Source organism: Vigna radiata, unplaced genomic scaffold, assembly GCF_000741045.1.
Source record: "Vigna radiata var. radiata cultivar VC1973A unplaced genomic scaffold, Vradiata_ver6 scaffold_394, whole genome shotgun sequence".
Classification (NCBI taxonomy): Eukaryota; Viridiplantae; Streptophyta; class Magnoliopsida; order Fabales; family Fabaceae; genus Vigna; species Vigna radiata.
In genome coordinates, this window is record NW_014542624.1 from 26,291 (window position 1) to 44,419 (window position 18,129).

General features: G+C 33.1%; 2 protein-coding genes across 3 annotated transcripts; both read left to right on the forward strand.

Annotated features, from left to right (window-relative positions):
• The first annotated feature begins 532 nt into the window (after nucleotides 1-532).
• Nucleotides 533-8,922, forward strand: LOC106780502 (CMP-sialic acid transporter 2). The gene is made up of 15 exons (XM_014668798.2): nucleotides 533-766; nucleotides 865-919; nucleotides 999-1,074; nucleotides 1,147-1,258; nucleotides 1,402-1,481; nucleotides 2,144-2,219; nucleotides 2,340-2,440; nucleotides 2,796-2,867; nucleotides 4,046-4,094; nucleotides 4,190-4,231; nucleotides 4,541-4,662; nucleotides 4,924-4,983; nucleotides 6,933-6,981; nucleotides 8,258-8,352; nucleotides 8,617-8,922. The coding sequence occupies exons 1-15, from the start codon at nucleotides 740-742 to the stop codon at nucleotides 8,666-8,668; spliced, it is 1,068 nt and encodes a 355-aa protein (XP_014524284.1). The 5' UTR covers nucleotides 533-739; the 3' UTR covers nucleotides 8,669-8,922.
• An 894-nt stretch (nucleotides 8,923-9,816) lies between these two features.
• On the forward strand, nucleotides 9,817-17,639 carry LOC106780514 (chloride channel protein CLC-e). Of its 2 annotated transcripts, none has more exons than XR_002666581.1 (7): nucleotides 9,817-10,270; nucleotides 10,347-10,758; nucleotides 10,854-11,054; nucleotides 12,374-12,840; nucleotides 13,601-14,146; nucleotides 14,798-14,969; nucleotides 17,314-17,639. XR_002666581.1 is itself a non-coding variant. In XM_014668811.2 (7 exons), exons 1-7 carry the CDS (start codon nucleotides 9,845-9,847, stop codon nucleotides 17,342-17,344), a joined length of 2,286 nt encoding a protein of 761 aa, XP_014524297.1. In that variant the 5' UTR covers nucleotides 9,820-9,844; the 3' UTR covers nucleotides 17,345-17,639. The 2 variants fall into 2 exon arrangements, 1 of the variants encoding a protein (XP_014524297.1); XM_014668811.2 differs by having other exon boundaries at nucleotides 9,820-10,270; nucleotides 14,767-14,969.
• The last annotated feature ends 490 nt before the right edge of the window (nucleotides 17,640-18,129 follow it).

Consider the following 18,129-nt stretch of genomic DNA (forward strand, 5'->3'; position numbering starts at 1 on the left):
GTGTACAAAAGGTGCACCTTTTCTATACCTTTGTAAACCCTTCTCGTAAATGTATAAAATTCTCTTTAAATTCTATCTAACAATTTCATATCTTCAAAATTTTAAATTATAAAATCTCGATCATAAAGACATTTTAAGAAAATCTTTAATAAAACAATATCTATAATAAATATCAAGGGAACTAAATTATGTATTTTTTGACATTATTTTATAAATTTTACTGTTTTTATATTTATATTACACAAAAATTTAAAGTGTTTTTATTGTATATATTATAATTATCATTTTTAAATAAAAGCTAAAATATTTTATAGCTATTTTTATTATACATATTTTATTATAATTATAGTTTTTATTTTAATAAAATATGAGTCTTTTTACCATATAATTAGAATATTATAAACATAGAAAATAAAATATTTTTTAATTAATTTTACCATAACAATTATTTCCTTAATTATACTTGTATTTAGGACTCCGCATGTATTTTCATAAAGTTTTTAAAAATTTACATAAATTTCTTCCATGTAATAAGGTCTTGTTCCAAATTCAATAGACTTCTTGGATTAGAAATTTTCGTGTGGCAACTAAGCCTCAGCGAGCAGTGGAGACGAGATCTGTTGGCTTGGCTGGCATTGGGTTGCATACTGGATTCGGAAAGTAAGAGTTTAGAATTTGAACTCTGTTTTTCCAATGCACATGAGAGTGAAGTGCAGATCTCTGTGATATAGGCAAAAAAATGGAGTACAGGAAAATCAAAGACGAGGTGAGGTGATTGCTTTGATGACGAGTTAGTTAGCATATTTCTTCCGTCAACCGATTGGTCTTAATTAATGGTGATTTTGATTTGGTGCGTTGCTGTAGGATGAAGTTAGGGACGGGGCCCATGAAGACGTTGAAAAATCATTTTTGCTTTCAGGTACCTAATGTCGCTCCTCTGATGTAGAATCCATTTCTGGTTTTCACTTTCCCTATAAACACCTTTTCTCCACCTCCAGTGCCAGATAGCAGTTTGAGTTCCGGGGGAGAAACCAGGATTGACATTCACAGGACCAAGGCAAAGTGGAAGCGCAAGTATGACAATTGATATATAATAATTGAATACTTGTTTGAGTTCTTAATTAATCATCATCCCTTTTGGTATAGGTCCGTTGTTACACTTGCACTGACTATTCTTACTAGTTCACAAGCCATTCTAATAGTTTGGTCCAAGAGAGCTGGAAAATATGAGTACAGTGTCACTACTGCTAACTTTATGGTGAGGAGATACAACATCCTCATATCCCAAAGGCTCATTCTCTTAATTCTCTTCTATTTGTTTCAACTTTTATTATCTTTCTTACAGTGATAATATTTGGAACTTTTTAATTTATTTTTATTTGATTACTCTTTTGGTTATAGGTTGAGACTTTAAAATGTGCTATATCCCTGGTGGCCCTGGGAAGAATATGGAAAAAAGATGGTGTCAATGAGGACAATAGGTGTTCTATGATCACAAGTTTTATTTTTTATTTTTTGTTTAGTTCTTACGTACTACTATGCCCAAACTATTATGCAATAATGAGGAGCAAGTCAAGGAGTATATAAACAGTTAACAGAGCATTGTCTCTTAATTTATGTTGGTGAAGATTTTTAATCCATTCTTTTGGACACTTTTTGAACTGGATTAATTTGACTGTTAATTGCATTTGTAAACTTTCGGACTTCTTTATTTCCTGAAGAAATAACCCGGATGTCTAATTCATAGGAAGAAAAAAGTAGTTGTGTATTCCTTTTGAATCTGATTTACAGTTTAATACTTTACCATATAAATTAAGCACAATTGCATTAGGTAATTGAAACATATTGCTATACTATATGATCTCAAAGGTCAATTTTGAAGCCAAAACTGTCTTAATAGGAATTTGAGCTGTATTCCCATGACTACTCCATTACTATTTTTTGATACTTTAAATTTGAATACAGACAAAATTCTTTTATATTGTTTTACTTAATGTTGTGGGGAAGTGTGTGAACAGTGTTTTTTGTAGAAGTGTTTAGGCATTTGCAGCTTCATCTTTTCACCAAAGCATTATCTTATCCCCTTGGTGTTTTGTATAAAATGAATTTAAATTACTTGATGTGTATTTTTCCTTGGACCTAGGTTGACCACGACCCTCGATGAAGTTATAGTGTATCCTATACCAGCCGTACTTTATCTTGTCAAAAATTTGCTTCAGGTTGGTGACGGATGGTTATGTTTGTTATGGTGGCCATGAGAATGTTCCACTTTGTTATTGCAACTGATATGTTAATCCTTTCTGAAATGTGAATGTACTTTCTTTTCAATTTTTTGGCAGTATTACATCTTTGCATATGTAGATGCTCCAGGCTATCAAATATTAAAGAACTTAAATATTATCAGTACAGGTGTCCTATACAGAATTATACTTAAGAAGAGGTAAGTCTTTCGTTTTCTGTTCTTAAAATGCACACAGAAAAAAAGAAAATTGTTGTCATTTCTCCTTTCATCATGAGAATTGTTGTGAAGGATCAATGCAAGTCATGTGCTCTATATTCCAAACTTTTGTCTGGAAAAAAATGAGCAGGAAAAGCACTCTCCTTCCATCTTACTTTTGCCTGTTTTATGGCTCAATGTGTTATGAAATGTTCTACAAACACACTACTGTCATTCTTTATTTGGATATTTTATTATTTTAAGCGTAATGACTTATAAATGTTAACTAGTTGAATTGATTACATAACCGAAATTCAGGTTTCCTAAATCTGTTTGGCGTTGTATTATAACATTTCAGGTTAAGTGAAATTCAGTGGGCTGCTTTTGTTCTACTCACTGCTGGGTGCACTACTGCTCAGTTGAATTCAAAGTAAGAATAATTCAAGCTAGACATGTGGCCTTCACTTGGGTATTTGTATGTTCCCATAAATGTAGTATATGTGTTCTCTAGTAATACACATTGTCGTCAAGTTTTTATTTACAAGTTATGATGTAATGAACAAATGAATAATAAATAATAGGTTAGTAATTTAGCAAGTGTGACTGCTAAAAAATGTGAGCTATTACCATTAGTGCTCCTTGCTTGTATTAATATGAGGCATAAATAGTAGGAACTTGGTTTTTGGTTTATATATTTTTTGAAGAAGTTTATGGTTCTAGGCATTTGGTTTTAAGAAGACAGTTGCATAGGGGCATTCTCTTTTTGGGATACATCCTCCTTGCTTCTATCATTTCATAGTGGAATGCAGAAAAAAAGGTGAAAAGGTGAGGTTTGAATGTCTCACCAGGAAGGGTGTATTTTTTCTATAATAGATTAAGAGGTGGACTTTAAGCTTAAATCAATCTAACGAAACTGGCTTGTAAGGTGAGATTTGTACTCACTCATATTTTAAATCTTCCTTATCTCTTGGTAGGATCTCCAACACACTCTCTTGTGCCAAGACATATACATCTTGAGTGTAGGACTATACATTAATGGTTGGTGCGATAGCGGGTGACATGATATACCTAACAAATAACAAATATCGGTAGGATAGACTTCGGATGACTCTGATACTATCTTAAGAAGTGAATTTTAAGTCTAATTTTTCCTTAATTATGCGTTTAAGAACATTGTTTTATTCTTAAGGATTTTAACTTCCCATTAGTAATTATTGGAAAAAAATTCCTACATAAACTACAAATAATGCCAAAAGGCAACATATAAATAGAGACAATTCTTACCTTGTAAGCGAGTTTTGTAGAGTTGAGTTAGATTTAAACAACTTTTTCAAAGTAATTATTTTTTCCTGTAGTTTATTAGTGTTGTTTTAGTACATAGCCTAATTCTTACTATAAACTAAAGTGGCACTTCGTCTTTTGTATCATATCATGATAATTCAAGTGAGTTGGTGTCCTTTTAGTCTGGGTTTCTTTTCCCTCCTCTTCTGCTATCTTAAATCCTATAATTTGAACACTTCTTCAAAAAAAAAAAGTATTGCAGAAGTTTTACATTTTATTGATAATCATGCTGTATTTGTCTGAAGAAAAATTGTAATGTGTTTTCAGTTCTGATCGTGTTCTTCAAACTCCATTTCAAGGTTGGGTGATGGCAATCGTGAGTTGTTAAGATTTGTGGTGCTCTCATGTTAGGAATATAAAATATAAGCTGAATTTATGGCTTGAAACTGATCATGAGTTTTTTCCTTTTAGGTCATGGCTCTCTTGAGTGGTTTTGCAGGAGTATACACAGAGGTAATTTCAATTTGGAGCAGTTAGATTAATACCCTAGAGGTTTCACGAAATGACAGTCCACTAAGTGTAAAGCCAAAGTTATACTCTGTACTGTTGACCGCTATTGACTGGTGGAATATGCTGCTTAAAAATTGTTTAGCATTCATACCTATTTGGATTAAGTTCAAATGATTTAATCAGTCCATCTGAATTTATTAATGCTTGAGCTAAATTTCATTAGTCTTTTTGGATCTGCCTGTCTGTTTTTAAACTAAGATTTCTTCGCAATCAATTTGTGGCTTAATGATTTTTGTACGTAATTTTTTGCAGGCTATTATTAAAAAGCGTCCTTCACGGAACATAAATGTTCAGAACTTCTGGTTGTATATCTTTGGCATGTGCTTCAATTTGGTTGCAATGTTGGTTCAAGACTTTGATGCGGTGATGAACAAGTAATCTGAGCTTTTCTTTTGGATTTTTATTTTACAAACAGTTTGTTTTGATCATTGCTCACTATTTTACTCCTATTTTCTTGTGATCATATACGAAGAAATTCTTGTCATCAAATGGGTAACACGAAATATATGTTGTTTGATGATTTGATCATATATCAGCAACCATTGTAAAACCATATGTTTGTTCTCAATGTAGTTATAAGCCCTAAATTGTCAAATGGTTAATATATACTTATGCCTTACGTTGTCTTTGTTCAGGGGATTCTTCCATGGATATTCATTCATTACAGTTCTCATGATTTTCAACCATGCACTCAGGTAATGGCAACATAAAATTTGTTGAGGGCCGGAAGTTTTTCCCTAGTTACCATTCTTGTGTAGCCAGTTGTTGGTTGGGACGGAACCATTAGTCTTATGAGAGCCTCCAGCTCAAAAGCATAACTTTTTGTGACAAAAATTTTCAATATGCATAACATGTAACTTTAATACATAACTGTATTTTTTGAGTGAAAGGAATACATAACTGGCTCGAGTACTTAAGGTATTGACTACACCATGCGAGTATATAACCATTTAAATTTACCATCGTTTCTAACTTTCCCTATTACGTCAAAGTTTTTAAACCTATTGGTACAATTTGCTTATGGATTCACAACATTTTCTTGATTTTATTCATTTGGAATTTACTTCTATTTTGGTATTCTTTGTTCAAATCTTAAAAGGATGTAATTATGGTGTTTACTTTGGATTTTATTCACTTAAATAAAAATAAAAAAAACTCTATAATCACTAACAAATGATAAAGTTATAATTTAATAGCACGAGAATCATACCTTAGGAATATAGAGGAATCGAGATCTGATCCCAATTTGAGAGTGAAGAAAAATGGCAGGAATTGTGACACAATTGAGCTGTCAGAGAAGAAAACCAAGTGGAGGTAAGGGTAGCATGTCTAAGAAGAAGCAGAATAACTATTAGGATTGAAAAGTTTGGTTTCCTTTTACTATGTAGATTGCTAGAGGGACCAAACTAAGTTTGTTTAACAACATAATATATTGTAAAAGTTTGAATATGATTGAAAAGTTTGGTTTCCTTTTACTGTGCAGATTGCTGGAGGGACCAAAATAAGTTTATTTAATAGCATAGTATACTGTATAAGTTTGAAGTCTCAATGACCACTTGGGTCACCCCTCTATCCCGCCACTGGTTTTTGGGATTTAGTCTGTTGAGATCTCACATTAAAGGCTTGGACAATTTCTCATTCCATAATACTAGTTTTTGAGGTTGTATTAGGATTTAAGTTCAAATTGAAGACAAAGAGGAAGTTATTATGCTTAGATGAGTTGACTAATCAGTTACACTAGACCAGGTACCACTTTTATCTAGTCAGTCAATTTATACATCAACCAAAGAAAACACGTTTACATGCTATTCTTAGAATTGTCCAATATTCGAACGGGATACCGGGAAGAAGAATTTTGTCCAAAAGAAATAAGCATGCTAATCTTGAGATATATACTAATGCTATTTATGCAAGTTTAGTTATAGATAGGAGGTCAACTACAGCTCACAACCCAATACAACATGATAGAACTAAACAAATTGAAGTAGACAGACATTTTATCAAAGAAATGCTCGACAATGACTTGATTTGTACTCCATATCTGTCTACTTAAAGACAACTTGTAGATATACTGACCAAGGGGCTAAACAACGTTAACTTTGAGAGAATTATATCCTAGGTGGGAAGAATGGTGAACACTTATTCACCAACTTAAGGAAGAGTGTCGAGATATTTTATGAAGTTTTAGATTTTATTTCGTCGAGAGATATTTTAGGAAGTTTTGGATGGTTTAATTCTTTATACTGACTGTATCTTGAATTTATTACTAGCATATCAATCACGCAGGGATTTGTTCCTTAGAATAGGTTGTGCTTGTTTCCTAAATCATCTATGTGAGTGTGTGTGTATATATTATATGTATGTAATGGAGACTGAATAAGAGAGAAGTTATTTTCTTCTAATTTTGAGACCAATTGAATGAAACAAGCATTATTTCCACTTTATCTTTGGAGATTTCTATTTTCAACTATTGCCACTTTTAAGCCATTTTCTTTTTAGTGCTCAAGTCCTCTCGTTTTCTGTCTCTACCTCTTTACCTCATAAACTGCACAAGAACTGTGAATATCTCTTTCCAAGTGAATACACGCAGAAGTTTTCAGTTTCTTGTTGATGTAATGGTTTACATGGCTGTTTCTTTTTGCAGTGGAATTGCTGTATCAATGGTAATGAAGTATGCTGACAACATTGTCAAAGTAAGACTTGGGTTTATGACTATTTGTTACTTCTGCCACTTAATTGCATCAACAGAATTCTAAATATTTACAAGTTTGATTAAGCTATGGGATTTATTTTTTTTAAATGCAGTTGTTCATATGATTAAACATGCTACTTCCAGAATAAGTTTTTATTATTTGTTTGTTCGTAGGATAAACTTTTTTTTTGTTGGTCGGGATTTTATGGTCACATATACTGAATATAAAAATGGTGAAATGACTAAAATTGTGCAAGAATATTAGATTAGAATTACACCTTCTTGCGGTATCCCTTGTTGTCTAGAGTGTATGATAATGCTACTTACTGCAGACCCCAACTTTTCTTTAAGAACAAAACTTCAGCGATGTTCTTCAGACGATTGTGTAAGAAAGGAAGAAAAGGAGAGAGGAATACATGCAAACTGTATTCAAAGAATTATAACACTGTCTTACGATAGAACAGGGAGAACATAAATATATAGGAAAAGAAGAGTATCGGATAAAACAGTCAGTTACTTTTGTGATGTATTATCATCCCCTTTAAACATAAGGTGGGATTTTTGAACAACTTAAGTTTATATTTCAATCTATTGAAGGAAGAGGCAGAGATAGGCTTGGTCAATATGTCCATTAAAACGTCCAGGAAGATGTACGAGACGAACTTGCTTCTGCTGAACTTGAACACAGACAAAATGTTGATCAAGTTTAAAATGCTTGCTTCGAGAATGCGTGATAGGATTTGAGGAGAGGAGAACGGCACCTAAGTTGTTAGAGTAGATAGTTGGAATAGTTGTGGTATAACACAGTTCTTGAAGTAAGGAAGAAATCCATAAGATTTCAGTCAAAGTGGCAGCAGTGCTACCTACGATATTCCACTTCTGTGCTGCTATGGGAGACAACTCCCTGTGCGATCCCCAAGAAACTAGATTGTTGCCAAGATAAACACAAAAAACCTGTTGTAGACTTTCTATAATCTAGGTCTGAACCCCAATCTGCATCACTGTGAAGCCAACAACAAAAAAATATGAAGAAGAATGAAACCACAAATGTGAAAGCATGAAATTTTAGAGCTCATTAAGTTAATTGCACACAGGTTTTATTCTGTACCTACTGTTTTGAATTTGAGCTGCATTATGATGATTGATAATGCTTTCATAAAATGTGATCTATGTGTGCTACTGATTGTTTATTTGAATGTTCCAACGCCTATTATTTTCTCAAGCACAAACTTTTGAAGTGGAATTAAAGTTTATAGTTAACTTTCCCATTGACACAGGTGTATTCTACTTCAGTTGCAATGCTTCTTACAGCAGTTGTTTCTGTGTTCCTTTTTGGCTTCCAGCTCTCCCTTGCTTTCTTCCTGGGCACAGTGTAAGTTACTTTATATTATATCATGAGTGTGCTTGCCATGTCTATCGTGTGTTTCTTTCCATGACCAAGTATTGCACTTACACGAATACGTCATATTGTACCAGCAACTGAAATTAAAATCTTGAATATTTTTTAGTGTTTTTTTTGGCTTTGGGACTTAATGATAACTCGTCACATTTTGAAATGCTTCATTCTGTAGTCTCACATAAATTGTTCTCTACCCTTTTCCTTCACTTTAATACGAGTGTTAACGTATGTTTACAGTGTTGTCTCTGTTGCAATTTATCTGCACTCTGTTGGGAAGATGCAAAGATAACCGTGACTTCCGCCTCTGGATTTTTTTATTCGTGGTTGTTCAGCCTCGAGCAAGTGAATTCATGTTGAACCTATTAGTTCGTTGTAGTGTATACAATGAAATATTTATTTTCATATGTATCTCAACGCGGAAGTGACCAGGCTTAGTTTCGATTGTCTTCATTGTACTTCTTGATGCGTGAGATGTTCCCATCCTCCACAGGAAAAAACCATGGCAATTGCTTTCAGGAATCATGAAAATGACCTCTTAAACTACCAACATAATCTGAAATATACTTTCCGTGTAATAAAAAGCTTTTGGATTACGCATTTCAGAAAAATTGAGTATGGAATGAGGAATAATGACTCCAACACTCTTTCTTACAAAACTATTATTGTCTGTGCTACTACTCTCACAACTTCCATCACTGGTGCTATTGTAGAGGAAGAAGAAAGGGAAAATGGTGCAGAAAAGAAGAAAACGTGGAAAAAAAATTCATTCCGCTTTACGAAACATATTTCATGTATTCTAGAATACATTTCATATAAAGAATGTTTCGAAAAACTTATTTTATAATATATTATATACGTTTTAAAAAGCTTATTCTAAAAATCTTAACACTTTTCATGTGTTTCGAAAATTTTATTCTAAAAATTTTGCATGTGACCTTTACAAAAGATGATATGATCATTTAAAAAATTTGAGAGATGTAAAAATAAAATAAAATTGTGAAGGTGAGAAAATAAAAACCAAAAAACGTAATAAGTTAATTTATTATAATGATTATTTTTTTTAGTATAGCTGTAATATATTTTCTATTATAATAAAATAAAAATATTAAAATCATAAATAAAATAAAATTTATTAATTGAAATTTTGATAACGTAATAAATAATTGAAATATATAATTATAAATAATAATTAAATATTCATAAATATATTTAACTATTATCATGAAATGAATAATTAAAATAAATGTCTTAAATAAAATAAATAAAAATATAAAAGAAATCGTTCTCAAATATTTATAAATTTTGTTTTGGTTAACATTCCTTTTCTCTCTCTCTCTCTCTCTCTCTCTTAATATAAAGAATCATATTTTCCATTATTTCTTCATTTGTGCTGCTGTATTGTTTATCCATTCCATTGATTCTTGACACCTGTATATTTAATTTTATTTTCAATTAGAGGGGGAAAATGCGTTATCAGTTAGTGGGGTGGGAGGAAGTCGGAATATCTAGAGAAATGGTTGGCATAGGATGCATTGCGGGAGTAGGAGTTTATCACCCCAGCTGGCAGCATCATCGAATTCGAATTCTCGCTTCTAAATCTGAAGAAGCAGTTAAAGTAACACGGTGGTGGTCGTTGCTCTCTGCTTCTGCATACGAGACTCGTCATCGGTGCAGGCCCAGGCCCAGGCCCAGGCCCAGGCCCAGGCCCAGGCCCAGGCGTCCGTGTTGTGGGCCTGGCAATATAGACGCCGAGGAAGAGGGACCCTCTACTTCGGAGCGACTAGAGTTAGAGTGGAAGCTCCTCAGCAGAAGGATTGGAGATTCCGGCATAATTTCTTCGTGTTTGGTCGGTCTCCTCACCGGCGTCGCTGTCGTGCTCTTCAATTATGCTGTAAGTTAACTCGCCGAATGCGATAGATACTTGATTCCTACTGTGCTCTTCAATTATATTCCTATTTTCTTGTAAGGTCCATGAAATTCGTGATTTGTTCTGGGATGGGATACCCAATCGTGGCGCCTCATGGTTGAGAGAAGCGCCTATTGAGACAACATGGGCACGGGTAGTACTAGTTCCGGCTTTTGGAGGCGCTGCCGTGTCTGTGCTAAACCTCCTCCGTTCACGTTTTGATTCCTCTCTCGAACAAGATCCTTTCCTCCGAACACCTTCTGCCTACCTCAAGTCTGCTTCCCGCCCTTTGCTAAAGGCCGTGGCAGCTTCTGTTACTTTAGGCACAGGCAATTCCTTGGGTCCAGAGGGTCCCAGCGTCGACATTGGCACATCCATCGCCAAAGGCCTCGCTCCTTTCTTTCACAATGGAAAGACTTCCGGCAGAATGCTCTCCCTTATTGCTGCTGGATCTGCTGCTGGCCTCTCTGCCGGTATCTATTTTGCATGTTATGCTGTTGCTTTTACCAATGTCATCACTTTTCTCGGAGTTACATTATTCTCATTTCTAATTTATATTTCTTATCAGGTTTCAATGCTGCTGTTGCCGGTTGCTTTTTTGCTGTCGAGTCTGTCTTGTGGCCATCGCCTGCAGATGCATCTTTACCACTTACTAATAATACTTCCATGGTCATACTCAGTGCTGTCATTGCTTCTGTAGTTTCTGAGATTGGCCTTGGCTCTCAACCAGCCTTTAAAGTTCCAGACTACGACTTCCGGTCGCCCGGTGGTAAGTCATCAAGGGATTCCACTTCACTGCTTCCATATGTCGCACTTGCTCATGGTTATCGTTTTTCTGCCCTGCCATATATTCCATTTTTAATAACATGTTTGTTTTTTGGAGAGAATAAGATGGAATGGAAATAAAGAACGAATAAGTTGAGAAAACAAAAATAGGTAAAAAGTAAAATTGAGTGCTTAGTTGTTTGGTAGAGTAGAAATAATTGGGAAATGAAGACGTAGATTTTAAACTTGCGTAATTTAATTATTTTCGTAGGAAATATGAAGAGAGATAGAAAGATGAATAGGAAAAGGTGAGAAATAATACAGCGGGTCCCGCCATTTTTAGAATTATTTCTCTCCTTTTTCTCTCGGCCAAACATTATATTTTATTTCCATCTTCATCCATTCTCTTCCATCTCCGCAACCAAACAAGGCATTAATGTGTAATATGTTTACTGAATTGGTTTGTGGAAGCACTTTTGAATTACCTGACTAAGCCTATCTTACAAACATACATATAAGGATTGTGGTACCTGGGTGTTTCCGTACAAATTTGGTTAAATCCAGTTAAGTGTAATACTAATAATAAGTGGAAGCCTCTAGGAAAGTCGTCTTTTTCTCCTACAATGCTAATTTATGCAACCAAATACAAGAAAATTATCCTTTTAGGGTGTCATATTGGATTATTGAACATCTTTTGGGCATAAATTCCTTAGAATGACTATGCTCGTCATCAATTGATGGTCTCTGATTATGCTCATCTTGTCACTACGGTCATTGTTGTTGACAATTCTTCTGCCAGGTAAGCCAATAACAATGCTTCTTTCAGTTCCTCCATTTTGACTGCTAAAAAGTTTCTTTTATTAGCAACACTGCTGCTATTTTTGTTCTAATTCGTTCAAGAATGGTTTGTACTGCTGGAAATAAAAATCTATGACTGCTTCTAAATCTACAAGAGTCACAGGTGAGGTGCATAGTCTCATCCTCCTGAATCTCCTAGTTCTTGGAAGCATATCAATATACTAATGGAATTACCTTTGTCCTTCCTACTTTTGCAAGATTTTAATGTTCAAAATGAAAACAAGGTTATTAGTGTAGTTCAATATGATTTCATTTGTAAATTACTGCTTATAGAAATTCATGTTTGGCATTGTATATTCTTTAGTGATTTTTAAGTCTCTTTGAAAAAGAAACTGAGGAATGCATTCTATAGAACTATTTATTTTGAAACTCAAGAAAGCAAAAGCTAAATTCTCTGTGAACATTTCTTGCTATTCTCAATCTGATGGGTAAGATTTAAAGTGAGAGTATTGAACTTGATTTCAGAGCTCCCGCTGTATCTATTGCTGGGTATTTTCTGTGGCCTGGTATCATTGGTCCTATCTAGGTGTACGTCATATATGTTGACTATTGTTGACAATCTGCACAAGGCTACTGGTATTCCACGAGCTTCATTCCCTGTATTGGGAGGCTTATCGGTTGGGTTGATAGCATTGATATATCCTGAAATCCTCTACTGGGGGTTTGAGAATGTTGACATTTTATTAGAATCTCGACCATTTGTTAAAGGCCTTTCCACTGATCTATTGCTTCAGCTAATAGCCGTCAAGATAGTTGCAACTTCTCTGTGCAGGGCTTCTGGATTAGTGGGAGGGTATTATGCCCCGTCTCTCTTTATTGGTGGTGCAACTGGGATGGCTTATGGAAAATTAATTAGTTTGGCTGTTGCTGAGTTTAATCCCATGATTAACCTCTCTGTGTTGGAAGTGGCATCACCGCAAGCTTATGGCCTGGTACTGTTCTTTTCTTTTGGATATATGTTTTTTTATGATTTAGTATTTTATGATTGCCATGTTCATTTTATGAAAGAACTGTATCTTTCCAAGATGGTTTCCATGGGTGTACAAACAAGCCGTTTCCCAGTCAATTATATTTTGATACAAGGACTGTAAGTTTTAAAATAGTCTTTTCATCTTGGCTATCAACATTTGACCAACAGCTTTGCAAACCAACAACATTTTTGGGAGCCATGGGTATAGAAGAGTTTGAAGCCATTTTAATAAGTGGGAATGCAAATTGGAGTTCAGTTTGGAAAAGGGAAGTTTGGGTACTTGGTAGTTTAGGTGGACAGAGTGGTGTGGTGATGCACTGGGAAAAATAAAGGGAGAAAAATGGATTGGACTGAAGTGTGGGTGCAGTGCAGGGAAGATTTGGTTAAATAGAGTGATGTGGTGGTGCAGTGAAAAAAAGCAAAGGAAGAAAGATGGATTGGATTGGAATGAGACTAAATGGAGTTTGGAAGTTGAATTAAATAGCTGAAAATAGAATGGAAATTTGTGTATTTTGGAGATGGAGGAGTGGCAGCCTGGATACATTTTAATAAAAGGAGAGCGGCACTTGTTTCATCCATGGAACAGGTATGCGTGGGTTTCACTTGTGGGAAGAGCGGCACTTGTTTTATTTATTGCGTACAAATGCCTCTTGTAGATAATGCCTAAATTTGGCTGACCAGGCGTACTGCAAAGATGATCATATTGAAGTTCTTTTTTGTAGGTTGGAATGGCTGCAACTCTTGCAGGAGTTTGTCAAGTACCACTTACTGCAGTTTTGCTTCTGTTTGAATTAACACAGGACTATCGAATTGTTCTACCGCTGCTTGGAGCTGTAGGGTTGTCTTCGTGGATTTCATCTGTACAGACAAAAAGAGATGACAAAGGGGCAAAAAAGATCAAATCAGAAAATTCAAATTTTACATCACTTTCCAAAATATCTTCTCAGTCATCTGCTGGCAATACCTTTGCTGAAGATGCGCCATATTTGAGTAATTTGTGTCAAGTGGAAAGTTCACTTTGTGTAGAGGATGATAATGTTGAAACAACATATATTGTAAGGAGAACATTTGTTTCAGAAGCCATGAAGACGAGATACCTGACGGTTTCAATGTGCACACTACTTACAGAAGTAATAGATCTCATGATTGCAGAGAAACAGTCTTGTGCAGTAATTGTTGATACTGATGATACATTAATCGGTTTCTTGACACTTAGAGACATTCAAGAGTATGGTAAATTTGCTAAAGCAAGAAGCAAAAAACACAAGGTACAATAATCCAAGTTTCATATTATTTGGATGTGCAGTCGATATATTTCTTTCAAATTGAAGCAATCTAGATTATTTTCAGTTACAATCTAAATATGCAATGAGGAAAAAGAATAGTCTCAAAAACTTTATTGGATCTATAGATCCCGTGATAAGGGGTGATGAATATGCTATTGAAATTGTATCTTAATCTTGAGCTTGCAATTCTATACTATCAATTGCAGTTGATTAACACTTATCATTATACGGTAGCAGAGAAATATTTTTTTTATCAAAAATTTAACCAATCACTGATTAAAATCAGCATTCGTTACACAAATGTAGAGATAACAAATATAGGTTCTCTATGCTTTTATGTTTTCGAAGTTTCATTTGTACATAATTGGTAGCACAAGTAAATATTAACAGGGGGAAATAATGGCTATCTATCTGAGCTCCATAAAGTATGAAAAATTGACCATTTTACGTCAATTTGGTCCAAGGTAAACCAGTCGGTGAAATGCTTACAGTAGGATTTGATGTTGTCTTTTCAAAATTCAATAGATACTGCTAAAGCAAAGTGCTGAACTAAACTTTGTTGTTCCTTCACAAATCTAATTATTTGATTCTTCCTCTTCTAGGAGCTTTTAGTTTCTGAATTATGCCTTTTAGATGGACAAATATGCAGCGTGCCATGGACAGCTACACCTGATATGGAACTTCGTTATGCTCAAATGATTATGAAGGAGCGCGGATTCAATCAAGTTCCAGTCGTGAGGAATATCTACGAAAGAACGTATCCAGTTGGCATTATAGACCCTGAGAGTATCAGGCTAACATGCAGGTTCTATCACTTTCTCGAATAGTAAATTTCCCTAAGGACCTGCTTGGAGAGAATCTATAGGCATACTTATGAAAAAAAAGAAGAAAAAGAAAATGAAATTAGTTGTTTTATAAGTTAAAATTAGTAATGCATGAACTAAATTTGAAAAAGCTTATTTCCTATTAGCTTTTCCAAAATCTGATTTCTGACTCGTACATAAACTAATTTTATTTCATCATTTTTATTCAAATATCCAAACTATTCTCGAAGTTGAGAAATTACATAAACATTTTCTATTTCTACGCTAGTCTCTCTTGATTATTTGAAAAGCGTTATTCCGACATTCCTTACTCATATAGCCTTGGGCAGACAGCTTCTTCATGCACCTTCATATATTTCTTCTTGAACCCCCATATAAAAAAATTCCCATTTTGCCCTTTACGGATTTTGTATATTCCGGAAGACAGTTTTTTTCTTAAAATAAACTTTAAGATTGCACAATCCAAGAGGTAAAAATTACTTTCATTCAGATTACCCAATTTGGAAGTAAAAAATGACTTCTAGATTGTGCAGTCTTAAAGCCAAATGACTTCTACTGTGCAATTCATCTGGATTGTGCAATTTGGAAGCTACTCATTTTTTACTTTCGGATTGCACAGTCCAGAAAGGACAAAATGGAAATTTTTTTATATGAAGTGTGGGAAGAGACTCATGGAGATGCAGAAAGAAATTGCCCCGGCGTAATCCTTAAGTGCAACTAGCAAATACCCACAATAAAAGAGGGCCCAAAAAGTTAATCTTTTATATAATTTATATAATAGTTTTTTTCATTATTTTGTAGAAATTAGTTAAAATTATTGTTTTGTTTTGTCTTTTTCTTTTCATGTTATATGTTTAAAATTAAATTATGTTCCTTCTTAGGTTATACTTATGTGTTACAATTACAAATAGGCTGAATAGCATTTCAAGTCCTTAAATGTGTAGTGACTTTTGATTTCACAATGTTATATAAATGCTATTTAAATTAGTTTGAAAAAAATTAACTCTTTAAATATTATATGTTAAATTTAATTATATTTCAATTTTGTCCTGTATATGTGACAACCTACGAAAAACAGGAAGTGCCATATCATATAACATGTCATGTGAATGTAAATGTGTCAAAATGTATTTAAACTTGATTCACCACAGGCGGACTGGATTGGGAAAAATATTTTTTTAGATATGAGTCAAATGGAATATGACTCACTTAACTTGTCCATTAAATAGGTTTGAACCGAGTCAGAGGTATGCTGTTGACCTATAATTCACCCAGAACAAGCCTTTATCATTTTTTTTCATCTTTTTTCATTATAATTATTTGTTACTTCTAGTTATGTAGATTCACATTTTGGTTTTTTAAGACATGTTCAATAGTATTGGATGATTTGAATGCTTAATTTATTTTTTTCGAAAACTATATACGTTAACATTCTTTACTCACTATCTTTATAATATTACTTCTAATTATGATTAAGATTCTCAAATTCGAAAATTTATATAAATTCATATAAGAAGATTCATAAATTCTATTCATTAATTCATAAAAGTTTATTTTACAAGAAAAAAATAAATTATATAAATAACATCTTAATTTAAATAAGTCTAAAAAATTATATAAATTAAAAAAATTTAAAATAAAATACATAAATTCAGATGTGTCTATGTCTAATCTTATAGTACTCTAATCCCCTAATGACATCATCATCTTTAAAGAAACTTCCTTAGTTTCTATTTTCATCATCAAGTTTTTTAATTGACTTCATTAGAGGTTAAGAAAGAAACAGAAAAACAAGGCTAACAATCCTTTCTACTTTCAGTAAGATGATATTTGAATATAAATATTTCTGTACTCATTATTTGAATAATAATTATATTTAACTATTTTCTCATAGGTTTGATGATTTAGAATTCGTTTGGAATTTTTAATTTGAATTTAATATCTTGGAGGTTGAAGGATAGCTAAATGTAATTTGAATTTTAATATCATTGCCATCACTGAACCTTTGCTTCATGATATGGAATGCTAACTAAATGTAAGATAGAATAGTGTCAAAATGTGGTGCGTAGACAGGAAAATCATGAACAACAATAGGGAATGCAGAAAACTTCCATGATAGTAAAAAGCTAGATATATTTTAAAATGATTAAAGGGAAAATCGAAGATGGCCTGGGAGGAGATTAGAAACAACATTATGTGTGAAAAACGTCGTGAGAAAAATAGAGAATAATTAATTTCAAAACATGCTGGGTTTAAAAAGATATTATGCATCTTCTTCCATGTTTTCTGTTCTTTTACGTAATTAATTGTTTTTGTCAAGTGCAGTGCTTTGGCCACCAGACAAACCCTCAGCTAATATTCCTCACTTAATTACATTTCGGAGGCTGAAGACTCTGCTCTCATCTTATATTTCTTGGTTTTGAATTATGAACCATTTTTAGTAATTCGATTGTCATCCTTTAAACGTCAAGTTGAATTACGCCACGTCGGTTCCGTGTTATACGTAAAAGAAAGGGCTCAATTGAGTTGTGTTCTGTTATTGCTGGATGAAATATAGGTAGAGGCCTAAGAAAGAACTCTTGTAAACTGATAAAGCTACTTATATTGTTCGATATTTGATTTGCAGGATCGATTTGGTATTATAGTACTAACCCTTACTTGCAATTTTAATGCAAAACATATTTTTCTATTACTTTTTAACAGAAATTCAGCAGTTTTTCATTCAAGTCAATATTTTCTTATTAGTGTGGTAACCATGTTTTTTCATAGATTATAAGCATCTGAAGTCTTACTTAACTAAGGAGGATATTTAATAATCTAAAAATATATCAATACCTTTGTTAGTTATTCAAAATCATTATATAAACTAAAGTTTTTTATTAAATGTCACAAATTTTATATTAAATAATAAATATTTTATAAATATTACTTCTAAACTTTTTATATTGTATTCACCTGTTATCTGTTTATCTTAAGTATCCATATGATACTCTTAAATATTTTAAAAAAATGTTTTAAAAATTTTTAAAATAAAATCTAAATAAAATTATAAAAAATATAAAATATATTAAATTTTTGATAAATATAAACTAAATTAAATATAAAATATAATATAAATTAAAATTAAAATTTAATTAAATT